Below are 26,555 nucleotides of genomic sequence, written 5' to 3' on the forward strand. Positions count from 1 at the left end.
CAGTGAACTGTGTATCTCCCTAACATGGGGGGGTGTGCCAGATGTTGCAAATATAAATGAACGCAACAATACACAAAAATAAAAATGTCATGATATAATACAGTGAAAAGAGTGATGTTTTACAACTCTGTAGACAACCATATATTAGCTGTCAGAAATATTGAAATATTCATAATGGCATTATTTTAAAACGTTATCGTTTTCATCATGTGTATTTTATTCAGTTAATCAAATCAAATACAATATTATTCTATATAATATACAAAACAGAAAGACTGAAAAGGTAAATGTATAAATAAATAAATGCTTAAATAAATGTATAAATAAATACAGGAATGAATAAATATAATTTATAACTCAACTATTTATGTCTCTATTTATGTGTCCACACGTATTTCTTCATTTATTTATGGGTGACATTTACGTGTCCTTATATGCAAATGAGCTGGGGCGGTCCGGACCTGTCATTTTAACTCCTCCATAGTTCTGCACTCCACAAACAGGCTGCACCACGTTCCTCTCTCGGAGACATTTGAATGTTTGAAAATTACACTATAAACAAACGTTCCAGCCAAGAGACTTTATTACAAATGACTTCCCATTGTGCAAACTGCACTTTATATTGACTTCTATTTTTATAAATATAAGTTACAGGTAAGTTGTGTTTGGTTTAGCTGGTTGAATCAGCCATTGACAGATGATTTCTTCTTCTTCTTCTTCTTCTTCTTCTTCTTCTTCTTCTTTTTTAACGGCGGTTGGCATCCATATAATTGGTGCATTACCGCCACCCTCTGGAGTATTAATCTGTCAGTTGACGCTTTACCCCCAAAAGAAAAACAATAAAATAAAATTAAATTAAAATAATAAAAATGAACCCTCATCCCTACATCCCATCGCTCTGTTAAAGTTGGGCCCTCGTAACATGCTGATGACGACCACCAGAAAACACTGTTGATTTTGAGGGCTTCAACCACGCATGCGCAGCTCAGCCCGGCAGCAGCCAATGGGCGCGAGGGGCGGACAGACCCGGCGAGGGGGAGTTGTCTCCTTCAAGTCCTCCGATTGGGTTTCCTTAAAATAAAAAAATATAGACTGAATACACGTGACTTCTTTTCTCATTTGAACCAGCGCCTCCTCCTCCTCCTCCTGCTCCTCCTCCTGCTCCTCCTCCTGCTCCTCCTCCTCCTCCTCCTGCTCCTCCTCCTCCTCCTGCTCCTCCTCCTCCTCCCAGTCTCGAGTCCGCGCGCTTGCACCGTGATTCAAGCCGTGGAACTGAAGCTCACCGGCCGGGCTGAGCTTGTATTTAACGACCCCAGCACTTTTTCCCCGGGAGATTGATCACAAAGATCCCGCTAAATACCGCGTGAAGTTCGCCTGTCAGCCAGCACCACGCGCTTAGCTTGACGCACGTTTCATTCGTGATATAAATATATATATATTTATCTTTTTTAGGGAATGGCATTGGACTTCGCTGCGGGCTGCTTAGGAGGTGAGTACCGAGCCGGGATTGATATTAGCGGGTTGAGCTAGCAAGAGGCTGGAGCTAAGTAGCAGTAGCCACTCTTGTCGAGGAGCGCGTGGAGCCCCCCCCCCCCCCCCCCCTGCCACGTCTGAGTAACAACCCACAGGGAAGAGACTCGCACTCCTTAAGTCGGACGCACACCCCGGTGTTGCTTCACGTTGTGCGCTGACATGCAGGGAGGGGAGCGGTGTTGACGTTCTTGAAATATCTGGTTTTGTGTGCGTTAAATGTGCACGCGCTGTTTACCTGTGCGCGTGTTCGGGGCATGGCGCGAGCTTTTCTCTCTCGTATGACTCATCAGACATCAGAGCAGTCTGCAGTCCCACACCAGAGGACCACGACCCTCCCGTCCAGAGGCATGTTCCGCTCCTATCATTTTGTGAATAAAAACAAATTGTAATGTGAAGAGAAAAAAAAGTCATTTTGTTCAGCTCTCATGTCTTCTCACAACACTATGTGTTTCAGGTGTTGCTATAGCAACCAATTACTTAACTTCAAGTTGCAGTGATCGATAGAAAAATCATGTTGCCGACGGGTGCCCTTTTTTGGGGTTTGAGCCCCTGCCCCCCAAGGCCAGTTCTCCCCTGATAGTCTTACTTTAGAGATGCTGACCCAACAGGTTTGTCCAGAAAGACGCGTGTGAGAGTTTAGTTGTCTTAGTAAATTATGTAGAGATACTATGACCTGAAAATAAAGCCATATGTGTGCTCTTATCTTCCCCTGAAGCTAATTTAGATTCACCCTCTCGCAACTGATCCACAGACGTGCTCCGTCCTGTAGGCCCAATGCAAGCAGGTCACACGGCATCATAAGTGTGAGCTCCACCTGTAAAGTGCTCTACAGGGAGTCAAGGCAAAACAAATGGAATAGTAAGGAACAAATATAACATTTATAATAAAAAAATAATAAATATATATATATTTAAATAAAAAACAAACTAAATGAGGGGAACCAAAGTTCTGCATGAAAGGACGAGATCACTTAAAAGCTGTTGTATAAAAATGGGTTTTAAGAAGTGATTTCAAAGAAGTCACTGATGCTGCAGCCTCTCCGGTAGTCGTTCCAAAGTCGAGGGGCTCTAACTAATAATAATACATTTTGTTTTAAAAAGCCTTTTGTATCTTACCGTTTGTATTCCGCATTGTTGAACACCATTAGTGGTGTGTGCATATGGCGTCACATTAATGCGTGTTACATTTGAGGAGGCGATGCCTCTGTTGGCTAATCCGTCCTGATGTGACATGGTCAGAAGTTCCTTTTGTATAATAGATTCTTTGCTCATGGAAGTCAAGGGGCACAAGTCGCCGCCAGTCGACGCGGCGGCTGCTGACTCTGCTCGGTCGGGACTGTTTGCATTTCAGAGATGAGCCACCAGATTATGAGCCATTTTCTAACTGGTTTCATAATTGGTACATTCCAATATGATTCAGTTTATTTTATAGCCCATTTTCACAAATTAGAAATTCCCCTCAGAGTGCTTTACAATCTGTACATATAGATATCCCTGACCTTTGACCTCACATCGGATCAGTTGGTAGTCGGCATATTCCACCATCCAGACCTCCACCATCCATCAGGTGGAGGAGGAGTTTTTATAACATTTAAAGATGTCCTCTTGTCTTTCAGGTGCAACTGGTGTTTTGGTTGGACATCCGTTTGACACGGTGAAGGTGGGTGCCTGTTCCGTCTTTTATTTTATTACTATTTGCTCATCTATCTGCTTCATCACACCGCTCTGAAATTGAACCCAGATAATCTGAAGTTAGTCATCCGACAATAAACTGAGATATACTTGAGCAAGATGAGTGGGATCTTTGACTGTAGAGCTATTACTATTATTATAAATATCTAAATACTTGTGTTTTAACTCCAGATTGTGTTTTATAACGACCGAGTTTTATGTATCCTGTAAAGTATTTTTCTGAACTTCGGGTTACATCAAAGTTCAGATCGACATCTCAACTCATTTCCCCTTCTGCTTCAGTTCCTGCATTAGATAACTGGTGACGCCCTCTAGTCATGTCTCAATTAACCGCATCGTGACGTATTGTAATCACTATAGTTTGTAGAATTGTTTCATTTGACCATTTCTGTAAAACTAACTTTAATTTGTTGTCATAAGTCATTAAATATAGCACAATTGTTTGAAATTGCCGCATCCGCTTGGCAGCTCTCGCGACGGTCCGTGGTTCTGGTTGAAGCTCTTGTTCCTCATGTCGTTTGTCCCTGAGCTTTTGTCTCGGGGAGTCTGAGCAGCAACAGGGTCACTGTGTTGTAGACGAGAGAGAAATAAACGACCTCTCCATGGGCGACCTCGTGAGTATGGTCGAGGTCTTTTTAAAATGTATTTCACCCGCTGTCTTGTCTTGCGCTCCAGAAATATATCAAAAGCCCAGAAGCTATTTTTTTATTTCTCGTGCATCCTCGGTTCAGTTTCTTTCCCCTTGTGTTGCATCTTTTTTAATATATTTTTATGACCCTCAAAGAAGCATTCCAAAGCTCCGCCTGCTTGTTGTTTCCCATTCGGTGTGTGGCGTGTGGTCGTCGTGGCCCCGTTTTGACCCCGTCGTGGCTCCGTTGTGGCCCCGTGACTCTCCTGTGTGACTCTAACCTGAAGCTTGTGCTTCCACAGGTGAGGCTTCAAGTTCAGAATGTGGACCGACCTCTGTACCGCGGGACGTATCACTGCTTCCAGTCCATCATACGGCAGGAGTCGGTACGGTTCTTCTACATTTCTCTTCATGTTTTACTGGTTTTATGTATTTTCCTTTTTTTTTAGGCTGCACATGTCATGGCTGTTAAATAACGGGTTAGTCTTTTCACCATGTGCTCTCGATGCCGAGGTTGAGACTGGCCACTGCTCTAAAGCCTCCAGTTACAGTCCCACCTCTCAACATGCAGCAGGCCGTGATCAGCCAGCATGTTCCCAACATGGGGTGTTGTGGCTGAGAGGGGGAGGGGCGGGGGTCACTGAGGGCCTTTTTCTGCATGGGCTAAATAAAGCTTTGCACCTCGTGCCATTTGAGCTGAGTGGTGGAGGCGTGGTCTCACTTGGAGGCTTTGAATTGTATTTCTTCTACAGTATAATATGCAAATTGTAAGTGGCTATTTGTTCCCTCGCATTCATCTATGTGGAAATTACATTTACAAAATCAATGACCTGTTGATCTTTCTTTATTTTGCCGTGTATCACACGTCTGTATGCGTGTCCCTCGCAGCTGAAGCTGGCTGTCAGGAGTCAAATTCAGTTCATTTGTTTAGCCCATTTTCACAAATTACAAATTCCCCTGAGTGCTTTACAATCTGTACATAGACATCCCTGACCTTTGACCTCACATGGGATCAGGAACAACTCCCAAACAACCCTTCAGGGTAAAAGGTCAGACCCCTTGAGGAGAGAACAGAGGAGGATCCCTCTCCAGGATGGACAGGTGTAATAGATGTCATGTGACCAGAAGGAATCATTACACACACATTAAAACACAGGAACAACACAATGAATATGACAGTGGATGAAGAGTTGGTAGTCGGCATATTCCACCATCCAGACCTCCACCTTCCATCAGATGGAGGTAGAGAGGAGGAGTGGGCGGAGCCTCAACAGGGCCATAAAACATTCCAAAGCGACTTACAATCTGTTGCATTCTCACGCCGGAGACACGGCGACGGGGAGCGACTCGGGGTCGCGTGTCTTGCTCAAGGACACGTCGACTCGGCGGGATTCTGCAGCCTCCCTCAGCGGTCCCAGTAATCTGTCTCTGTGTCTGCAGATGCTCGGTCTCTACAAAGGCCTCGGCTCTCCGATGATGGGCCTGACCTTCATCAACGCCATCGTCTTTGGCGTCCAGCGCAACGCCATGCGCAAGCTCGGCCGCGACACGCCTCTCAACCAGTTCCTGGCCGGCGCGTCCGCCGGGACCATCCAGTGTGTCATCTGCTGCCCGATGGAGCTGGCCAAGACGCGCATGCAGCTGCAAGGGACCGGAGAGAAGAAGTCCAAGAGGAAGCTGTACAAGAACTCCCTGGACTGCCTGGTGAGGATCTACAACAAGGAGGGCATCCGAGGCATCAACCGCGGCATGGTGACCACGCTGCTGCGCGAGGCCCCGGGCTTCGGCGTGTACTTTCTGGCCTACGACACGTGGACGCGCTACCTGGGCTGCGAGCCGGACGACCCGTACATGATCCCCAAGCTGCTGTTCGCCGGCGGCATGTCCGGCATCGCCTCCTGGATCTCCACCTACCCCGTGGACGTGATCAAGTCGCGTCTGCAGGCGGACGGGGTGGGCGGCGTCCACCAGTACAGCGGCATCATGGACTGCGTCCGGCAGAGCTGGAGGAAGGAGGGGTGGCGGGCCTTCACCCGGGGGCTCACGTCCACGCTGCTGCGCGCCTTCCCGGTCAACGCCACCACCTTCGCCACCGTGACTCTGTTCCTCCTGTACATGCGCGAGGGAGACGAGTGCAGCGGCCAGGACGCCGAGCCGCAGCCGACCGGCATGTGAGCCGCTGCGGAGGGAACGGCGGCGGTCCTCGGGGATCGGAAGAGCGTTTATCGGGATGGAAGTCGCGGCTGAATACAGGTGATCCGCTCACGAGAGTCCATGATGAGAGAGCGGGGCTGAGCCGAGGGACGCCCATGGAGCGTCAGCCACGTGGCCGTGTGGATTATTTAAACAATATAGATTTTAAGATAACGGTTGCGCTTGCAAATATGGTTAACAGTCCATGTGTTTGAACACTTTGTCTTTAATGCTGTGTTCAGGTCAGAGGTCAGAGTGTGTTCCCCGCTGTGAGACATTCACTGACAGTTCCTGGTCTACTAAGTTCAGCATGCTTGTGAACATAAATGTGTTTTTACTGAAACATTTCACAAATTTCAATCGGTTAAAATGAATGTGATTTAAGATTCAATTTAAAGATTTAAAGCTGTTGCGTAATACATCGTGACCTCCATGGTTTCCAGGTCAAGTCGCCCCCTAACTCTTCACTTCCATATTGTGTGAACATGGCATCTTTTTTAGCATGGCTACAAAGACAAAGACAGCGTTTTACCAACATTTAATATGATTGTGTATGTAGTTCAATTTTCCTAATGAGGTCATAGAAATTTGAGCCACGGTCTGGATGCTTTTTAATTTTCTTTTTAATTGGAGGAAATATCTGCTCTGTTTTAGCCATTGAATTATGTTAAAGATGGTTCAGATACATAACGGGGTTCCTCCGGTCATGGAATTTTAAAATGTTCATTTCCAGGCCTGGAAAAGTCATGGAAAAAAACTTAAATCACAAAAGTTTTGGAAAAGTCATGGAAATGTTATATTCACATGTTCATTTACGCTGAGTTTGAAATAATTAATATGTTTTAGAAAGGAAGACGCTCAAAATATAAGCCGGCGTACGCTCTCATACTGTCGGCGCAATTATTATTTTTTCTCGTTGCAAGTGAACGCACCTTAACTGAAAAGTTCGCTGGTCATAGCAACAAAAGCTCAGGAAGCGGTCGGGATGAAACATTTGTTTCATTTATGGTGTATTGTATGATTTGTAATTCTCATTGTTTGAATACATTTTTCAAAATGTTCATGTATACACCGAGTTCAGTTTGGTCCTGGAAATGTAGTTTAAAGTCCTGGAAATCCAACATGTCAGAACCCTGCATAAGCATGTGATCAGATCTGTAATTATGACCCAATCACTGTCCAAAGCCTCTGCTGATGTTGTTGTTGTTGACGACATCGTACCGTGTCCAGAGAAAGCACCTTATGGTATGACGAGTACACGTACTGGTAGAAACCATCAGAGTTTTACCGTTGCAATCGATTTTAACCGTTCTATTTAAAAGTCGTGCAATGCTCTGGTGCGGTGTCGAGGAATGATGGTTAAAAGTCGGCTTTTTAAATCGTGTGCTTCCTGTTTGCGTGTCGGGCTCCGTCTGTTCCCGACACGCTGGCCTGCGCCACCGAGAGGCAGAAGAAGGAATAGGTCTGGCAATTTAAAAACAATTCAGCTGCAGATTTAGCATTTTGTAGCTGCTGGTGACGAGTTAAGAATCCATCACTTGTCAAGCTTTACTTTTCTGCAAAGACATATTAGTAATGTTGGCGTTTAAAGTTTAAATATGAATCTCCAATTTATTTTACAAACTGTTCTCTTTGTCTACTTCTTGACTGGGTAATCTTTTGACTAACCAAATAAAGATAGGACACCTGCTTTCCTCGCTCACCGGGTTAGTCATAACTCGAGAGACCCCGCCGTGACCTGGAGGCGCCTGACCTCGAGGTCACTCAGCTGCCCGAGTTCACAGACGTTTTACATTTTCCAGGTTTGAAAAGTAAACCAACCCAACTGCGTTCATGCAGCAAAATAATGCCTTAGTATCAAAGTTGCTGGAGCTATTTTCCTTCCACACATTTTCACGTCTGTTTTTTTCTTTTTAAAGAGTGGCTGCGACTGGTCTGAAGCGGCTTCGCCCAACGACGTCGTACATACTGTGAATTTGGGTTTTGTTTTCATATCATCCTTCAAAGTTTAAAAGGGAATTCTCAATAGGATTTAGATTTTCTTTAGTTGCAATCTGTGTCTTTGTTTCATGGTTTTAGTTCTCTTGTGTGGCTGTACTGGTGGGTTATGCATGATTGTTGACATCTTTGTAAAAGGGCTGATTTAACTGTAATGTGCCTTCTGTGCGGTGCCTGTTCATATGCAGTGTGCACATACACTCTGTAGTCCTCTGAGAATGGTGAAATAAAAATCAATGTATTCTGGAGTAAACTTCTTGGTACAATTCAACTATTACCACAACATGTTATGAGAATGTATGGATCTATTAAGCCAGGTAAGAAATCCAGAAATGTGAAATGAAAGACTGCCCCCTGGTGGTGGTACATGGGTATCACATGTTCTGCATTCTGTACACAGACATCTGACACGTTTAAAAAAATAGCCATGTTTATTCAAGAAACTGGATACCATATTTAATTATTTTAGAGTAGCACTATAAACAAACATGATTTGGCAAAAATAATTTATTCAAGTATCAATCAAATATTGATTGACTTCAGTATTGCACTGGATTAGTTTTGCCTTAACTCAAATTATTTGACAAATGCAGCGTAAAACAAATATGCCTTATATCAGAAAGAACATTGAGGCGTATGATGTTTCCCTTTAGAGTTGAATGATTATACTGAGACACTTCTCATTGAGATAACTTCAGATCAGTCACTGCGTATATGCACCTGTCACGAGACTGAAAACACGTAGGATCAGCAAAAAGAAGAAAGAACGTAGATTAAAAATGGAAGAGTGGTATATTCCAGATGGTTTTCCGACTGTTTCTTTTACACTGCTAGTTGTTTTCCTGCTTTGGACGTGTTCATGAAGGAGGCGTCGCAGGAGTAGCGCAGGAAGCGGTAGATGGCCTCGGCTCTGGACCGACTCATGCAGCCTCCCTTCTGCACGGCTTCAACGGAGCTGAGGGAGGAACGAGAGGAGACGAGACGAGAGGAGGAGAGGAGGAGACGAGAGAAGAGAGGAGAGAAGAGGAGAGAGGAGGAGACGAGAGAAGAGACGAGAGGAGAGAAGGAGGAGAGAAGAGACGAGACGAGAGGAGGAGGAGAGAGGAGGAGGAGAGAGAGAGCGAGAGGAGGAGGAGGAGGAGGAGAGGAGACGAGAGCAGGGAGGAGGAGAGGAGGAGAGAGAGAGAGAGAGAGAGAGAGAGAGAGAGGAGAGAGAGGAGAGAGAGAGGAGGAGACGAGAGGAGGAGACGAGAGGAGAGGAGGAGAGGAGGAGGAGAGAGGAGGAGACGAGGAGGAGGAGAGGAGAAGGAGGAGAGAGGAGAGAGAGAGAGAGGAGAGGAGAGGAGGAGGAGGAGGAGGAGAGGAGGAGGAGAGAGGAGGAGAGGAGGAGAGAGAGGAGGGAGAGAGAGGAGAGAGGAGGAGAGGAGGCGAGAGGACGTTAGAGGGGGAAGAAGGATCTGTTCTTCTGCACATTGCACACACACACTTCCTTTACAGGGTTCGTAAGGTCACGGAAAAACTGGAAAAGTCATGGAATTTTAAAATGTTTCAATCCTAAATGTTGTCACTGTTTCATGTGTGAACCCAGATCTCAGTTTGTTCCTGGACATGTGGTTTAAGTCCTGGAGACCCTGGTCAACGTGTCAGAGCTTCTTTACCTGTTGACGAGTTGGGCGATGGAGGTGAAGTGGTGGCTCAAGCTGAGGGCGTGGACGTAGCTGACGGAGGGCAGGCTCAGGTAGAACTGCAGCGCCCGCTGCCCGCGCTGACCTTTGACCTCCAGCGGCACGGCGATGCCCCGCCCTTTACGCTGCTCCAGCCGCGCCAGGTCGGCCAATAAGCCGGCGGTCTGTTCGGCGCCGTCGCTCCACAGCAAGCGCACGCCGGAACGCACCAGCGCCGTCAGGGTGGCGTCGTAGTAACGCGTTCGCTGAAACGGACGCGACGACTCGCCTGACGGGGACGAAGAGAAAACATGACGTGCAAACTACTAAAATCTGTCATCAAAATGCACGGAGCAATCGGCATATTTAATAATCTGCTCTGCTCTCCTGACCTGGCTTCGTCCGGTCCTTCTCCACGATCAGACAAACGCGCTCAAACGTTCCCTGCAAGCTCGTCACTCTTTCGGCCAATCGCTTGCGGTTCTGCATCGCCGCCAAGTCCGATTGGCCGAGCCTCTCCACCGCCGTGCGGTCGCTGACGATGAAGTAGCCGCCGTCCAGCGAGCAGACGTGGACGGTGGCCGCGTGGCGCCGGCGGAGGATGGTCATCAGCTCCACCCCGCTGCCGATGCAACGGCTGTCCGCCAGGATGCAAACCGGGGCGGGGGGGGCGGGGCCGGCGGGGGGGGCGGGGGGCTCAGCGGCCGATGGACCCGGCGCGGCGGACGTCTGTGGAACCGAGAAGCTGGCAACAGACGACCGGACCTGAAAGAAAAACATCAGTGGAGTCGGTTTAAAGTGTTTTGTTTCAAAAGTACAGAAAGGCACTTGGAGATATAGAATAGAGATCTCCGTGGCATGGCTAGTTTTGGGGCATAATTGACTGTTTTTCAGCAGTAACTACAATTTAAATAACAGTAGAGGGTGATGAATACATGCAGAGATAGATAGATATTATACCCCCCAAAGAGATGCTCCCACATTCCCAGATGTGACCAATGAGGAATAAAGATGAAACAAAAACATTTAATTAAATCAAAGGATGTGTGGAGTTACAGAGTTACAGAGTTACAGCAACACGACCGCCTCCAGAAACTACAGGAACGATCTCCGGTTTAAAGTTTTGCTGACTTCTTTGCATGTGTTCGTGACCGAGTGTACCCGTGTGTGCCGACACACACACACCGTACGACCTCACGGGCGACTGTGTACCTGTGTGTAACTGTGTGTACCCGTTGTGTACCCGTGTGTCCCCGTGTGTACCTGTGTGTACCCGTGTGTCCCCGTGTGTCCCCGTGTGTCCCCGTGTGTCCCCGTGTGTCCCCGTGTGTCCCCGTGTGTACCCGTGTGTCCCCGTGTACCTGTGTGTAACTGTGTGTACCCGTTGTGTACCCGTGTGTAACCGTGTGTACCCGTGTGTCCCCGTGTGTAACTGTGTGTCCCCGTGTGTAACTGTGTGTCCCTGTGTGTACCTGTGTGTACCCGTGTGTACCTGTGTACCTGTGTGTACCTGTGTGTCCCTGTGTGTACCTGTGTGTACCTGTGTACCCGTGTGTACCCGTGTGTCCCCGTGTGTACCCGTGTGTCCCTGTGTGTACCTGTGTGTACCCGTGTGTACCTGTGTGTCCCTGTGTGTACCTGTGTGTCCCTGTGTCCCCGTGTGTACCCGTGTGTACCCGTGTGTCCCTGTGTGTCCCCGTGTGTCCCCGTGTGTCCCCGTGTGTCCCCGTGTGTACCCGTGTGTCCCCGTGTGTCCCCGTGTGTACCCGTGTGTCCCCGTGTGTCCCTGTGTGTACCCGTGTGTACCCGTGTGTCCCTGTGTGTACCCGTGTGTACCCGTGTGTACCTGTGTGTACCCGTGTGTACCCGTGTGTCCCCGTGTGTACCCGTGTGTACCTGTGTGTACCTGTGTGTACCCGTGTGTACCCGTGTGTACCTGTGTGTACCTGTGTGTACCCGTGTGTACCCGTGTGTACCCGTGTGTACCTGTGTGTACCCGTGTGTACCTGTGTGTACCTGTGTGTACCCGTGTGTGCCCGTGTGTACCCGTGTGTACCTGTGTGTACCTGTGTGTCCCTGTGTGTCCCTGTGTGTACCTGTGTGTCCCTGTGTGTCCCTGTGTGTACCTGTGTGTACCTGTGTGTACCTGTGTGTACCTGTGTGTTCCACCTTCGCTCGTACCTGTGCTTGTTTCTCCGGCTCCGTGAAGTCGAGCTCATCGGAGAGAAGATGCTGATTTTCTAACCTTTGACGACACCTGCAAGAGAAAGAAAACGAGGTTCTAGAGCAGAGGCGTCATGGCCGCCCTCTTAAAGGGCCAGAAACACTTTATAAACTCCTCGAAACATCTTGTTAAAGAACTCTTTGCATTTGATTATTGTTTATTTGAGTGTAGAAATATTGTACGTAAGAAAACGTCTCTAATATTACAACATAAATGCATTTCATTTGAAACCTTCAAAATAAAAGCACGGATAACGTTCCTTCAATTCCTTTAAGAAAAGCGGATCGCGAGTCTTTCAAGCCGCCAGGGGCCACGTAAAACGATGCGGCGGGCCGGATCTGGCCCGCGGGCCTCGTGTTTGACACCTGAGTTCTAGTGGTTGATGAATGTTTCTGGGCTGCCGTGTGACGACGTCTTTACCTTTCCTTCTGCTGGTCCTCCCTCACCGAGATCCTCTGTGCCTTGCTCAGCAACGAGACCGTGGATGCTACGGTTGAAGACGAGGAGGAGGAAGAGGGTTTCTGCTGCTGCGCTCCCTTTGGCCACAGAGGGACCGCAACATCTGCCTCTGCCGTGAGACGCCTCTTCTCACCGACTCCCTCCGTCTCCTCCTCACTGGAATCGTCTCGCCGTACGACGCGCTTCGTCTTCGCTCCGGCTCTCTGCTCTGCAGCTGGAGTCTCGGCGCCGGCCCGGCCCACTCTCGCTCTGTGTAAGAACACGCGGCGCCTGGTGGCATATTGCCTCCGTCCCTCCACGTACGATTCCTCGGGCATAAGTTCGATGTCTTCGGCGTCCTCCTCGCCGCTCTCCTCCTCCTCCTCCTCACTTCCCACCACAAAGCTGTCCTCTGCGTACGTTTCATCCGCCTCAGGCACCTGGAGTCAATCACGACACTGAATTGCTTTGTCTCTGGTTCCTTTGAAAGACACTTTTTGTATTTTCATCGAGTAAAGAAAAAGCCAAGAATACAATAGACAGTATACCTGAGAGAATATGTCGACGTTGTGATGATTTCTGTAGGACATTTTGAACTTTCCCAGGACCGCCGGGCTCTTCACTGACTTCAGGTACACGCCGTGCATCTCAGAGTCTGCCGACAAAGCAAAGTGTTACTGCGACGCCACAATTCATTTAGCCAATTTAAACTCACTTTCGGGAATTAAATTTGAAACACAACCCACTCGGGGGACATTGGAATCACATCCCTTGAAACCAACGCGCTGTGTTACCATTCAGGCCCTGCGAGAGGTGCGTGTTGTCCACCACAAAGCCTTCCAGAGAGCGGTTCTGCTCTTCTCCATCCTCTTCGTCAGACGACACGTCCGCCCCCTCCTCGACCGACAGCGCCGCTTCTTCGTCCAAGAACTGGCGCCCTCTTCGACGTTTGGTGTGCTGAGAAGGAAACGATGGATGATGTCAGGTTTGACAGATGCTACATGTGTCGGAGTGATATTTATAGACTTGGCATTTCCATGGAGGGAGGAAGGTGTCGTTATTGGGCAAAAACCGCTCTGAAATATGTTCACGGTTCTGACACATGTCCAGGACTTTTTAACCAAATGTCCATGACCAAACTGAAATCTCGGTATAAACATGAACAATTTAGAAAATGTTGCGTATTGAGAGCGTACGCCGGCTTATATTTTGAGCGTCTTTCTTTAAAAAACATATTTATTATTTCAAACTCGGCGTAAATGAACACGTGATTCTAACAACATTTCCATGACTTTTCCCAAACTTTTATGATTTAAGTTTTTTCCATGACTTTTCCAGGTTTTCCATGACCGTACGAACCCTGATGTTCTAATTGTAGGATGAATATTTGCTTTCTATTAATCAGGTGGCAACTAAGACAACTAAATGAATCAGGTGTTGCTCTGTAATGGCAACTTTAAAAGAGATGGCGTCATTGTTGTGTTCATAACTTGTTTTCTGCTGCCCCCAAAATAAATCTGTTATTCCAGGTATACAGATAAACTGGAAGAGTTCTTCAGTTTACAGAAATACATTTATACACTTCAAATGATGTTCAGGACATTCAGCTTTCTGTACGAGGAACTGTTTGTTTCTGGTTTCTGGACAAATGACCTTTGGACATGACGACAAACCACCAGAAGAGCCGAGTTTGTATCGACACGGGCAGTGGCAAGAAAACATGAGAAATAAATGCTATAATTCAGATTCAGATCACAGCGGTGTGCAGAGACGTGTGTCACAGACCTTGGCTTCTCCTCGTTGGACGCGTTTCCTCTCGGCTCCGTCTGCTGCGGTTCTGCGCGTGAACAGAGACTCACTCTGGAAATCATCATCAGAAACCGCGTCACCCTCCATTTCATCAGACTGGGGAGCAACGAGGAGAACACATGAGGCCATTAAGGGCTTCATCAAACCACGAGGAAGTGAAAGTATTCCAATCAAATGTACTGCAGGTGGAACCATGTGGCTTTATTTCCTGCTCATGAAGTATAAATCTTACAGTATTAAGTGCAGCTGCACGCCTCCTTTTCACATTCCCCGGGTACGGGGAGTCCACATCGCTGGACGTCTTTGACTAGACAAAACACACACACACACACACACACACACACACACACACACACACGGTGATTTTCAGATATATTTATCAAGATTAGAATGTGACATTTCGAGAGCTCCAAATGCTCCTTCACTGCTTGCAGACTTGTTGCCGTGACGACGGCAGGTAGCTTGGAGGGGCAGGTCTGACTCAGATATCTCCTGGATTAGTCGTCGGCTTTGCGCCACACAGGATGGCGTTTTGTATTTAATTGGTATTTGTATTATGTCAACAAAAAGATCCAAATTGAAGTGACCATGTTTTGAATTTTATCTTATTAATCTTATGAAAATTTAAAAAGGAGAGAATGTATATCAATTAGAGGAAGTCTTAAATGTGAATATTTTTTTCAGCGATAGTAAAGTGAATTCATTTGAACTGCTCAGCAAACATAAACACCCCCATGGGCATCTCTCACAATATCCTTAAAACCAAATGATTAATCTAGAAAACAATCACGATGTCAGAAACACAAGACAAACAAACACGAGTTGCAGCGCGAACATCGACGGGCCTCGCTCACCACGTCCGGGGAGGAAAACGGTTTGGCCTCGTTCCGATGTCGTCTTTTAGGAACCACGACGTCATCCTCGCTGTCACTGTTGCTCGCCGCTAAGAACAAAGACGGGTCGGACGGACGCGTTCAGAAATCTCGAAAAAGCAGGGGGAAAACAAACAATACAAACAGTAGAAAGACGTTTTATAGTTTAGAATCATATTTGTTGAGAGGCAAACAAACCTGGATGAGGAGGGGAGTTCTCCTCCAGTCGTCTCCGTTTGAAGCCGGGGAACGAAGACCCCGGGGGGCGGGGCCCGGCGAAGACAGACGGAAGCATCCGCCCGACTCCTGGCGACGTGAACGGAGACACCAAAGGTGATGCGAGAAGAGACGCCGCTCCCCTCTTCCCGGGCTCTGGAGGCGTCTCGGACGTGGTGGACCGCGCCGGGGAGCGGCCGGCGGGCGCGGAAGAGTTCGAGACGGCCGGCGGAGACGCTGCAGAGGCGGCCGTCTCTTTGGGCCGCGGAGAGGCCGAGACGCTCGCCTCTCGCTCCGCCTCGTCGGAGTCCTCCAGGGAATAGCCGAGGTCAAAGTTGACGGCGTAGTAGTCGCGGGAGCCGTCGGCCGCCTCGTCCGCCGTTGGACCGTCTGCTCCGGATCGGCTCGGTGCCGCCGTGCGGTTCGTTGTTGGAGTTCTGTGCCTCGTGTGCGCCGACTGGCCAGAGGTCAGTCCAGGAAAGGTGGCGCTCCGCGGGCGCGTCGGGGTCAACGAGTGGGACGCGACGCCGGGGGTGGAGACGTCCGGCATGGTCATCTGCAGGAAGGCCTCGTCGTCCCCGAACAGATCCACGCTCTCGTCCATCGGAGCGTCCCGGTCGTCTTGCACGCCGTCCGGCACGTCCTCGTTCCTCCCATCGCGCCCCCTCCGCTTCTCCTCCGTCTTGCCACCGTTCTCCATATTCATTTCCTCGTGCTTCTCGGCTTCATCGCCCACCGCTTCCTCCTTCCCGTCGTCCGTCTCCATGCGGTCACGCCTCGCTTCGTCTTCCCCGAAAACTTCATCCCAGCTCGGACTGTTTGCCGCCGCGCCGCCGCGCCGCGGCTCGCCGTCCTCTTCATCGGCGGGAGGCCCGTCCGAGTCGGCCCTCGGGGGGCCGTCGTTAGCGTCGTTAGCGTCGTTGGCGTCGTCGTCGTCCACATCCAGGGTGAAGCTGACCTGGAATGACGGATGAGGCCACTGGGGAGAGGGAGGGAGGGACGGAGCGGCCATGTCGGGCACGAGATCGAACGGCGGCGACCGGGACAGGAGCTCGGCCACGTCGGCCAGGATGACCTTCAGACTCCACTCTCTTCCTGGGAGTTTAGCGAAGGAGAGGGGAGGCGCTGAATCCCATCCAGGGAGGTAAAACATGGCCCGAAGTTCGACATCTTCATCAATCGTCGTCATCGACTGTGAAGACGTGTCGTTCTTTACGGCCTCACCGCCTGTGGCGTCCGACTTTACGACATCCTCGTGAATAAAGACACCGTCGTCATCCGGGTCATTTTCTGAGGGAAGAGGACGAATTGCCTCGGGTCCAGGGTGATCTGTGATGTCATCACTAGACGCCTCGGTGCCACGTGGAACAGGAAGTCTCCGTTTGGTCTCAGTGAATGTGGAAACCACGTTCTGTCCTCGTGGAATCTCCCAATCTCCTTCGTCGTCCAAGTATTCCACATCAGACGCCGTAGTGGGCGGCGGCTTGGCTTTGCGTCCGGCAGCCTTCGCGCAGGTCTTTGTGCCCTTCGGCTTCTTCTGACCTTTCTTCACGTGGCCAACAGGATCCGCCTTGTGGAGGTACGGAAGAAGCTCCTCTTCATACCGGCACTGCCCCTGAACACACACACACACACACACACACACACACAGATTTAATCTACGACAATAATATCAAACATGAACTTGTTGTTGCTCGTCTCACCTCGCTCTCCTCTCTCATGCCGTCGATGAGCTCCATCACCGCGATGAAGTGGCGGCAGCGGAGGGAATGATCGACGCCGTGTGTCGGAAGCGCTTTGTGCTGCCAGTGTCTCCACTCCCACAAAGAGAGGTCTCTGGACGCGGGGCCACTTCGGGAAACTTCCTCCTTTGGGACACACAAGAACATCATCAAAGGGAAGTCAACAGAAGACACACAGGAACATATCGCAATATCCTGGAGCATACTTAAACCTCGGGTTAGGATTGAGTCAACCTGAAAACCTTTTTCTACGACATGTTATGGTCTTAATTCAATTTCACTCCCTTCAATGTGCCTGAATGGTATATTTAAAGAAGGCAGCAGGCTGTCACATCATATCTTGGCTAAAAGACCCTTCATGCCTACTACCAACTACGCTATGGCCCTGTTGAGGCTCCGCCCACTCCTCCTCTCTACCTCCGTCTGATGGATGGTGGAGGTCTGGATGGTGGAATATGCCGACTACCAACTCTTCATCCACTCTTCATCTTCATTGTGTTGTTCCTGTGTTTTAATGTGTGTGTAATGATTCCTTCTGGTCACATGACATCTATGACACCTGTCCATCCTGGAGAGGGATCCTCCTCTGTTCTCTCCTCAAGGGGTCTGACCTTGTTTCCCCTGAAGGGTCGTTTGGGAGTTGTTCCTGATCCGATGTGAGGTCAAAGGTCAGGGATGTCTATGTGTACAGATTGTAAAGCACTCTGAGGGGAATTTGTAATTTCTGAGAATGGGCTATACAAATAAACTGACTTGAAAAAATGTGTTGTATGTCAGAGTCTACACTGGTGGTGTCTTTTTGTCATAGTGACACAGATGTTTGTTTTATTTAAGGCACTTGATAAAAAAAAGCCTCAAAATGGGCTCACAACAACTGTATCTTCATTTAGATCGTCTCCTGTGGTTCGGTACTTTCCCGACCTGTTTAACAAAGACGAGAGAAAGAAAGAGACCTGAGGTGGAAGATCACTGGGCAGAGACATGAAGCGGGACCACTTCAGGGTTGGAGGAGCTTCGCCTTCCTCCAGCCTCATGGTGGACGCCCAGAGGGAATATTCAGCACTGCTCAGAAACCCATCCGACGTCGCACTGACCGGCCGAACTGCCACACGAGACACAGAGAAACTCAGAAATGGGCATTTTTTTTCCAACTCTTCTTCTCCATCTCCATTTTGTAAAAACAAAACCTGCCTTATCACTCACTGAGGTTTTGAGGGTGGATGAGAGAGGCCCGGCCCTCAGAATGAGACTTCCGAGCCCTGACGGACCGCTTGGTGCTCTCCTGATGCTCAAACTGGCCACAGACGATGTGCATCTTGTGCATGGTGGGCTCGACTCCCTCGGGCAGCATGCGCGGACCGCTGGGGTACATGTGGAACCCGCGCTTGTTGCTGATGATGGACTTGTCTATGATGCGCTTGTTGTCCGTGCTCTGGTTGTATGTCTGAGGGAAACAAAGGTTTCAAGTGATGTACAGGTGTGTGGTTCTGGAAGAACATTTAAGGTTTAACTCGAGGGTCCGCGGCTTGTTTGGTCTTTTTGATCTGAACTCAGACGCTCACCCTCTCCTCGCGCCCCTCAGCCAGGATGAGAACAATCCGTCCCCGCCGCTTCCGCCCGGTGCGCCCCATCCGCTGCACCAGGCGGATGGGGCTGTTCTGAGAATCGAAGCAAACGATGAGGTCCACCTCTCCGATATCCAGCCCCTCTTCCCCGACACAGGTGGACACCAGTGTGTTGAAGCCTCCCTGACGGAACCGGGACACCACCTACGACACAAGTGAGAAGAACAGGGCTCTTACATGTCGACCCGTGGACTTCCAGGACTTTTCTAGGACTTTAAACCAAATGTCCATGACCAAACTGAAATCTCAGTTACATGAACATTTTTGAAAATATAGTATTCAAACAATGAGAACTAGAACGGGCACTCGGTAGAGCGCATACCTTCGCATATCACAAGATTGGGCTTATAATTTGAACATTTTTTGCATTAGTTGCATGCCAATTAAAAAAAATATGGTAAAAAAAAAAAAAAAAAATTTCACCTTTCCATGACCTTGACCTTGACCTTGATCCCATGATCCCAAAAAAAAATCAATCAATAATAAACAATCATATCATCCAATCATTTCACCATTTTCGGTTTTTTTCTTTTTGAGTTTTTGAGTTTCTACATAACATAAAATAATACAATAATCAAACCATTAACCCATTTTTCGGCATTTAATTACAAAGCATATAATACAGCTTAAATGAAACAAATGAATGAGAGACAATAGTTTGATTTAAAGAATAAACATTTCATATAGCTCCGCTAGCTCAGCGCTGTGACGTCCGCTTCCTTTCGCCCGGCTCCTTAACGTCTCCTCTCCCATGTTTGACATGTCAACATGGTTAAATCTACTGGCAGTCGAATATCCAGACTGCATTATACAAAAGCCAGTCTACCTCCAGTTGTTCCTTTTGTGTGAAGCCTTTGAGTCCCTTCCCTGTTGAAGCTTGGCCCATAAAGGTCATGACCTTTATCAACGGAGCGTGGTGGTTCAACATGGTTGCGATCTCCTGCACGCTCTCACGAAACGATGAGAAGATCATCACACGCGTGCTCAGATCCTGAGGACCTGGACATCAATGAGACGGAAGAGGAAAAAAATGACTTCAGTCACCGTCAGTCACCGAATTCATGTGCCGGTTTAACTCAGATGCAGCAACACTTGGTTCTGGAATCCTCTCCAAATGTTCTACGTTTCGGCCAAACATCCAACATATGTTTGCATTTGCTGCCAAGTCGAGGTTCACATCAAACGATACAACCACCACATGTTGGATATTTAGGGTAAGCATAGCAAGCAGGTTAAACAGCTTCAACACAGCGCCTTTCTCTTTGCTGCATTCAGAACCCAAAGAGATTTGTTTTATTTCAGTTTCAACCCAAAATGATCAGAGCTAAAACAAGCCTCCCACCGTTAGTGTCCGCTGAGCTCTCAGCCCAGCGCCTGAAGTGCTGCAGCACCACCTGCTCCAGTTTCTCCAGTTTGGGGTGACTGTAAATGAACGGCTCGTCTGGACCTGGAGGGATTAATCGGAGCAGGTATTAGTCAAATAGAAATAAAGAACGAAGAAAGGCTCATGAATTTGACTGGTATGGTTTATGAATGAGTTCTCAGGTACCAGAAGATGGCTTCACAAACATTGCTTGCATCTCATGGTAAAAGTCCATGAAGACGGGCGTCCTCTGCAGCTCATTTCTGGCCCGGGACATCACTGAACCAAAGGGGCAAAGGGAGGGCTCATCTCAGACATCACAGACAGCACACACGACAAGGGTGTCAAAACACACACAGGGGCACTGATCCATGGGGGGGGGGGGGGTTGAGTCAGAGGGTAAAAGTGTGATGGTTGTAATAGTTTATTTTGATTCTGTAGTCTTGAGCTTTAAATTAATACATATAGAAAGATATTATAATAGGAAATATTAGGGAGAATATTGATATTATTATGAATGTATTATGAGCATAGGGGTATAATGTTTACTCTATGCAAATGATTAATGTAAATGGAAAGAAGTAATGTATGTTGCATGAGATCGAATGTTAGTTAGTATTTCAGATTGTCGAAGCCGGTTGAAGCCCGTGAAGTGACTTTAATGCGGACAATAACAGACGGGACTTTTATTGTGAAAATACTTGTCTAGCGACTTGACCGGAAGTGACGTTTTGACCCGGGGTCGTTTGATCCCGGATCACCACGAAACCCACGACCCTGAGCCTCCATTGTTTGTTTACACTTCTTGCCATTAAATATTGTTAACCTCAATTCACGCTCATCCGGAGCCTGATGTCCATCACCTGCCAAGAGCCCCGTTTCAGTTCCTCTTATAAGAGTAACAAAACACAATGAAAGCCTGAGAGTAATGTGACCGACCTCTGGATCCGTCCATGATTCCCTGGAAGTAATAGAAGAGCGACCGGAGCCCCATGTTGATAAGCAGCTCGTAGCCGTGGTAGAGGCTGATGCAGAGGGCAAAGTCGCCCTCCAGCATCCCCTGCTGCGGACCCTAGAGGGCAGGAGAGCAGGTCAGACCCCAAAGCCATCTTCAGAAGAAGTGAATGTAAAAAGACTCTGAAAATAAAGACCATATTATATCCTGCCTCGAATGCATTTCAAAAATACATTGATGGACGATTTTAATTTGCAAATGTAATTAATTTAAGCACTGTATTTAGTTGATTTCTATAATTGGTGTTTAAAAATTGTCTGTAATAAATACTAAAACGTTGATGCTTTTCTAGAAAAATCTTAACTCGGACATAAAATCCATAAATTCTTCATCCAACTGCCAGACAATAGTCTAAAAGCTCTAAATGGAAATAAGGAACAAATCCAATAATCTAGACGGTCATATTCATAAACCGTCTTGACCACACTGTGATTTCGGGAACAATGCAATGGAGTCCCGAAACTAGTACAATTAACAATTAATACAACAAATACTACAACATGAACAATATTGTTAGTTAAATAATTTAAATAGTGAGAAGAGTATAACAAAAAAGTTACGCTTTGCCCTTTTCTTTGGCATCTAACCGTTGATGCATAATGCAAAACATCACTCTTCCCATTGTTCCTCTTCCCCCTGTGTCAGAGGTGTCGTAGGATAACGACACAAAGAGCCAGCGTTTGGTTGGTCGGCTCTGGACTATACTGCAGCCGGCTTCCTGAAGAGTACCATGATTGTTATATCAAGGTATTTTATACTCAAGAAAACATTCTTAATACTTTAATATTCCATTTCTGGCAATTGATCGTCCTAAATATTACTTTAACAAACGAAATGTGTTTACTAAAAAATGCCCTTTTATTTCCGCTAATCTTTTACTACATTTTTACAGTTTGCCAGTAATTCTGCAAGGCTGCGTATCACAAAATGTGAAACTGTGAACTAATAGCGCCCAAAGATTGGTAGAGCAGAGTCCGTGCCTTGATGCATGTTGGTGGGTTCTTGCGGAACTGCTCCCTGGCGAGGATGATCTGGTATTTGCAGAGACTCCGCAAGTCTCTCCGTGCCATGACCCGGTTCTGGATCAGACGAGACGTGAACTTCTCCAGCACCTGATCGGAAGAAACAAACAGATATGTAGGTCGTGGATAACTACACATAATGGGAGGAGATGAAAGTAGTTTCTCAGATGGGCATTTTAACAATATCTATTCATCCTCATGACCACAGATAATAGGAGGCCACGTCAGGACAATTTCAATTCCAGCTGTGTGGAACTGCTGCTCTAGAAACTCTAGAAAAGTGGGCTGCAAGTTGGCTGAAAATAAATTGATTTTTGAAACAGATGAGAAGTCATTTACCTGTATTTATTTGTAAATAGTGATGATAAGATGTGCAAAGTAGGCCAAATTATATTCGCCAGCATACATTTATACATTTCACATCTAGTTTTATTTTTATATTTGTATAATGATATTGGGCTATACTTTAACATTTGGACATGTATTTTAAAATGCAGTATAAAGTATACATACAAATATGTTTCTCAAAGGGATAGTTCAGATTACTTTGAAATGAGGTTTTACTCAAAAAGGGAGAAGACACACAGATTCAATAATTCATGTGGTATTTAAAAACACCTCGACAGTCACCACTGGGAGAGAATATACCTTTATTCTGACTATCTGATGATACATTTTGATGGGTAATACAGCAATCTACAAAATAAGAACACATAAAACCTTCCCTGCTACATGACATATACACAACAGAGAACCTACTTTCCCTGTTATGTAAAACCCTTTTTGATCAGGCGTTCCTCTTAAAGTGGAAACTGAGAAGTCCATATCTGCTTCTTTGAGGTGAACCCCCAATGTGCATTTTAGAGCTTATATGGACACAAAGCAAAGGGTTAAATTACAACCCTTAATTCCACTGACCTTTCAGAAAACATCAACAGCTATATCACCGAAACCTAAATATTCTCTCATAAGAGGGAGAGGAGGCCAGCCCATCTGGGTCAGCATTGTGCTTCTTCTCAGATGAACTCGATAATGGATCACTCAACAGGTGGTTGCTAAAGACTAGTAAAGAACATTTAACCGTAACTCACATAAAGGATGCAATGTCCTTATTAAGTATGGCTAAGTAGTTATGTGTGTTTGTCGTGTGGAGCGGAGCGGAGGGATATTTTAAGTCTATTTTTCGTCTTTTAGACGTGGGACTGACAAGAGGATTATTTGTATTCATTCGAATTCCTAAGAGAATTTATGTATTTTTATGTATATGTGATGCTATTTTTTTTACTTGGAACATCAGGTGTGAGTGTTTCCTTTCTTTTTGCTTATTGTTTTAGTGTCGTGCAAAAGTGTGCTGTTCTGTGAAGTTCAACAGCGAGAGCTACTGTGGTTTTCTTTGTTCAATAAAAACGTGCTCGTCTCCCGTCTTTTGAAATGTACAGTGATGCTCAGTTTTGTTCTTATCCACAGTTTGCATGATTATGGGAGTATTACCAATATAGATAGTAATCCACGTGGTGCGGACGAGCTCGCTATGAACAAAACTGATTTCATATATAATATCATGAGAAGATGACAAGTGAAAGTCAAATGCATGAAAGAAAAAAGCAAGAAACGCTATATTATTTGTTATCACAAACAATCCCCAAAAATAATCAGAAAGGAGGGAAGAAAAGAGACGACGAAGAACCAACAGAGCTCATGTTCAACGGGTCTGAACTCTCAGATGCAGGCGTCACATTCCAGCTGCCCGGCCAGTGGAGACGGATGAAGTGTAGCTGCACATTTACAGCGCGGGGAATCGACCCGTGACAAGGAGAGAGAGAGCATGTGAGGTCGAGCACTGAGAGGATGTTGCTTTCAAGACAAATCAATCCATTTAATATGAACTGAGCCAGTCCAGGAGACATGTGATGCTGAGAAAGGATTACGACCAAAAGAAAACCAACTGTGACCACAAGGTGGCAGCCAAGGACCAGAAAAGCTCCCGTTCCCTCCATCATGAAATCAAAACCAAACTAATGGGAGAATATAAACTCACTATTTTCATAGTTTCATGCGTTTGTCCACTGATGAGTTTGTATTTTTATTATTATAATAATAATATTATAATAATAACTTTATTTATATAGCACCTTTTAAAAACAATGTTTACAAAGTGCTCGACAGAGGCAAAACAAATAGTATAGTAAGAAACAAATATAACATTTATAATTTTTATATATATATATATATTAAAATACAAAATAAAACAGACAAACTAAATTAGGGGAACCAAAGTTCTGCATAAAAGGACGACATCTGTTAAAAGCTGTTGTATAAAAATGTTTTTTAAGAAGTGATTTGAAAGAAGTTACTGATTCTTGAAGTTATTGATCACATCCAAACCGCAAACACTTCACAGCAATTAATTAACTTAGCAGTTCAATATTTTTGGTATTAACAAGAAAGAAATACATTGTTTGGGCAAATAAATAAAAAGCTTTCAAAGACGGGGAGGAGTTGTGATGAAAAGGATCCTCAATGTGTGCTGCCTACCTGCAGGTAGCGCGCCTGGTGAGCAGAGAGGGTCTCTCCCAGAGGAACCACCACTTTCTCCACGCTGCGCTGGTGGGAATGGGCCTGGATGTCCGGGCTCTCCTCCGAACGCAGCTCAATGTGGGAGATGAGCAAATTAGAGATCACCGATTGCACCGACTGCAGGGATGGAGTGAGAGAGGAGAGAAGAAGAGTTGACTCAAATGTATATTACAATAGTTAAATGAAGGATTTGCATGAATTGGTCACAAGAGGCCAGAGAGACCATTTAGAAACACAGGTACGGTATATCGTTCTTACCTTTGTGTCCCCCCCTGGAGTTGCACTCAGGGCCAGGATGCGGAACTGTAAAGTCCGGCTGCAGAGCTGTCGGATCACCTGGGACACGAGAAGAGGGCCAAGAACACAACTTTCAGAACTTTATTGCCATAGTCCAAACAGTTGAGTAAGTACAAGTGTAAGAATGCAAATCTAAAGAGGCCCCTGCTAGGAAATAGAAGTGAGAGATGAGTTTAAAGCCAATATAATAGTCAATGGTGGAAAGTAACGAGTAAAGAACATTTACTAAAATACTGTACTAAAGTACTTGAGTCTTTCATTTTACGCAACATCATACTTCTACTCCACGACACTTTGGAAACAATTATTGTACTTTAATGAACTATACGTATTTGACAGGTGTGGTTAGTTTGCATATTTCAATTAATACTCAATAAAAATGATGTTTTATTATACATTAAAGTACCTAGCAGTATATAAAGTAAATAAATGAGCTCAACATTGTTTTTGTCCGAGTACCATTGTGTACGTACAACGTGTACATATTTTCCTTTGCATGTGCATACCTCGAAAGTCGAAACCCAATAAAAGATGTGATCACAAAAAAAAGGTGTATTTACCTGACAGTAGGCATGGTTGCCCAGCGCCTTGTGAGCTTCATCGATCACCACACACTTGACCTGCTGGGCGGGACAGGACTCTCTGGACAGGTCGTTCATCATCACCTGAGGGGTGAGGAAGAAGACGCGCTTGGTCCTCCACACGCCCGGTCTGTCCTTTGCCTGTGTGCTGCCTGCAGGGAGGGGAGACCGAGTCTTGTTAGAGGCTAAAAGAGGAAAGACGGGCGTCATCGTTGTCGTGCCACGATTGTTACCTGTCAGCTCCGCCATGTGTGCCTGTGGGATCCCCATCACTTTAAAACAGGCCTCGATCTGTTGGGCCACCAGAGGTTTGGTGGGAGCCATGAATACAATCTTCCCCGATGGATACCAGCGGTAGAAGTTGTACATAACCACAGAGGCGATAAAGGTCTTCCCCAGCCCAGTGGGCAGACACACCAGTGTGTTCTGAAAGAGAGCCACCTCTGACATCTTCATCTGGTACTCCCTGACGGGATAGCTGGTGGGGTAGATCCATACCTTAGCTGAGGAGCTGTCAAAGCCAGGGAAGTCTGGATAGGTGTGCCCAGCTGATGGGCTGGGAGAGAGGGCAGTGCTCTCTGTTCCTGCTAAGTTGTTGCATTGAAAATAGTTCGCATTATCCAGCTGTAGGCTCTTTTCAGCCTCGTTGACAGCGACCACCATCAGGTCATCGTCTTCATCTTCAAGGAAAGGGCGAGGGTCCTCTGGCCTCGGCGTTGTGTCTGCGGACCCCTGACCTATCTGAGCCCACAGACTCTGACTTTGAGGAAGTTGTGTTCTGGCCGTCGCTTCCTGCGCGGTGCTGCTCGTTGTTGCTCTGCGCCGCGCAGCGGCTTTCTTGACATCTTTTTTCGGTTGAATAACTTTGTTTTGAGAAACTGGCGCACCCCATGTCTGGAACAACGTCCTCTGATTTGAACCACCACTCATTTTCATTAGTTGCGTCGGAAAAAATTGAGAAAAAGTGCCAAGGCACGAGCAGCAACATTGCAAACTGAACACCGGGATACAAACTCCGGGTCACTTCCGCCCACGTTTTACCAAAATAAAACACCACATACGTAACG

General features: G+C 46.8%; 2 protein-coding genes across 3 annotated transcripts; one reads left to right on the forward strand and one right to left on the reverse strand.

The window, feature by feature from the left end:
- The first annotated feature begins 1,221 nt into the window (after positions 1-1,221).
- On the forward strand, positions 1,222-8,299 carry LOC130191215 (mitochondrial basic amino acids transporter-like). Of its 2 annotated transcripts, XM_056410877.1 has the most exons (4): positions 1,222-1,489; positions 3,149-3,192; positions 4,155-4,238; positions 5,293-8,299. In XM_056410877.1, exons 1-4 carry the CDS (start codon positions 1,456-1,458, stop codon positions 6,025-6,027), a joined length of 897 nt encoding a protein of 298 aa, XP_056266852.1. In that variant the 5' UTR covers positions 1,222-1,455; the 3' UTR covers positions 6,028-8,299. The 2 variants fall into 2 exon arrangements, with proteins under 2 accessions (XP_056266852.1, XP_056266851.1); XM_056410876.1 differs by lacking the exons at positions 1,222-1,489; positions 3,149-3,192 and having other exon boundaries at positions 3,258-4,238.
- A 185-nt stretch (positions 8,300-8,484) lies between these two features.
- fancm (FA complementation group M) lies at positions 8,485-26,461 on the reverse strand. The gene is made up of 24 exons (XM_056410860.1): positions 25,722-26,461; positions 25,468-25,640; positions 24,869-24,946; positions 24,569-24,727; positions 21,992-22,123; positions 20,936-21,068; positions 20,183-20,275; positions 19,976-20,080; positions 19,460-19,632; positions 18,571-18,777; positions 18,212-18,452; positions 17,962-18,110; positions 16,970-17,134; positions 15,249-16,881; positions 15,033-15,121; positions 14,411-14,485; positions 14,155-14,274; positions 13,164-13,326; positions 12,918-13,024; positions 12,352-12,809; positions 11,889-11,964; positions 10,100-10,472; positions 9,702-9,996; positions 8,485-8,998 (listed from the first exon to the last, which is right to left on the reverse strand). The coding sequence occupies exons 1-24, from the start codon at positions 26,422-26,424 to the stop codon at positions 8,866-8,868; spliced, it is 6,033 nt and encodes a 2,010-aa protein (XP_056266835.1). The 5' UTR covers positions 26,425-26,461; the 3' UTR covers positions 8,485-8,865.
- Between the last annotated feature and the right edge of the window lie 94 nt (positions 26,462-26,555).

This window comes from Pseudoliparis swirei, unplaced genomic scaffold, assembly GCF_029220125.1.
Source record: "Pseudoliparis swirei isolate HS2019 ecotype Mariana Trench unplaced genomic scaffold, NWPU_hadal_v1 hadal_28, whole genome shotgun sequence".
Taxonomy (NCBI): Eukaryota; Metazoa; Chordata; class Actinopteri; order Perciformes; family Liparidae; genus Pseudoliparis; species Pseudoliparis swirei.

Coding starts and splice junctions, on each gene's coding strand:
- LOC130191215 (XM_056410876.1), top strand. CDS start 3,996: ATGACCCTCAAAGAAGCATTCCAAAGCTCCGCCTGCTTGTTGTTTCCC. Junction 4,239..5,292: donor CCATCATACGGCAGGAGTCG/GTACGGTTCTTC, acceptor CTGTGTCTGCAG/ATGCTCGGTCTCTACAAAGG.
- fancm (XM_056410860.1), bottom strand. CDS start 26,424: ATGAAAATGAGTGGTGGTTCAAATCAGAGGACGTTGTTCCAGACATGG. Junction 16,882..16,969: donor GCATGAGAGAGGAGAGCGAG/GTGAGACGAGCA, acceptor GTGTGTGTTCAG/GGGCAGTGCCGGTATGAAGA. Junction 14,486..15,032: donor CGTTTTCCTCCCCGGACGTG/GTGAGCGAGGCC, acceptor TGTTTTGTCTAG/TCAAAGACGTCCAGCGATGT.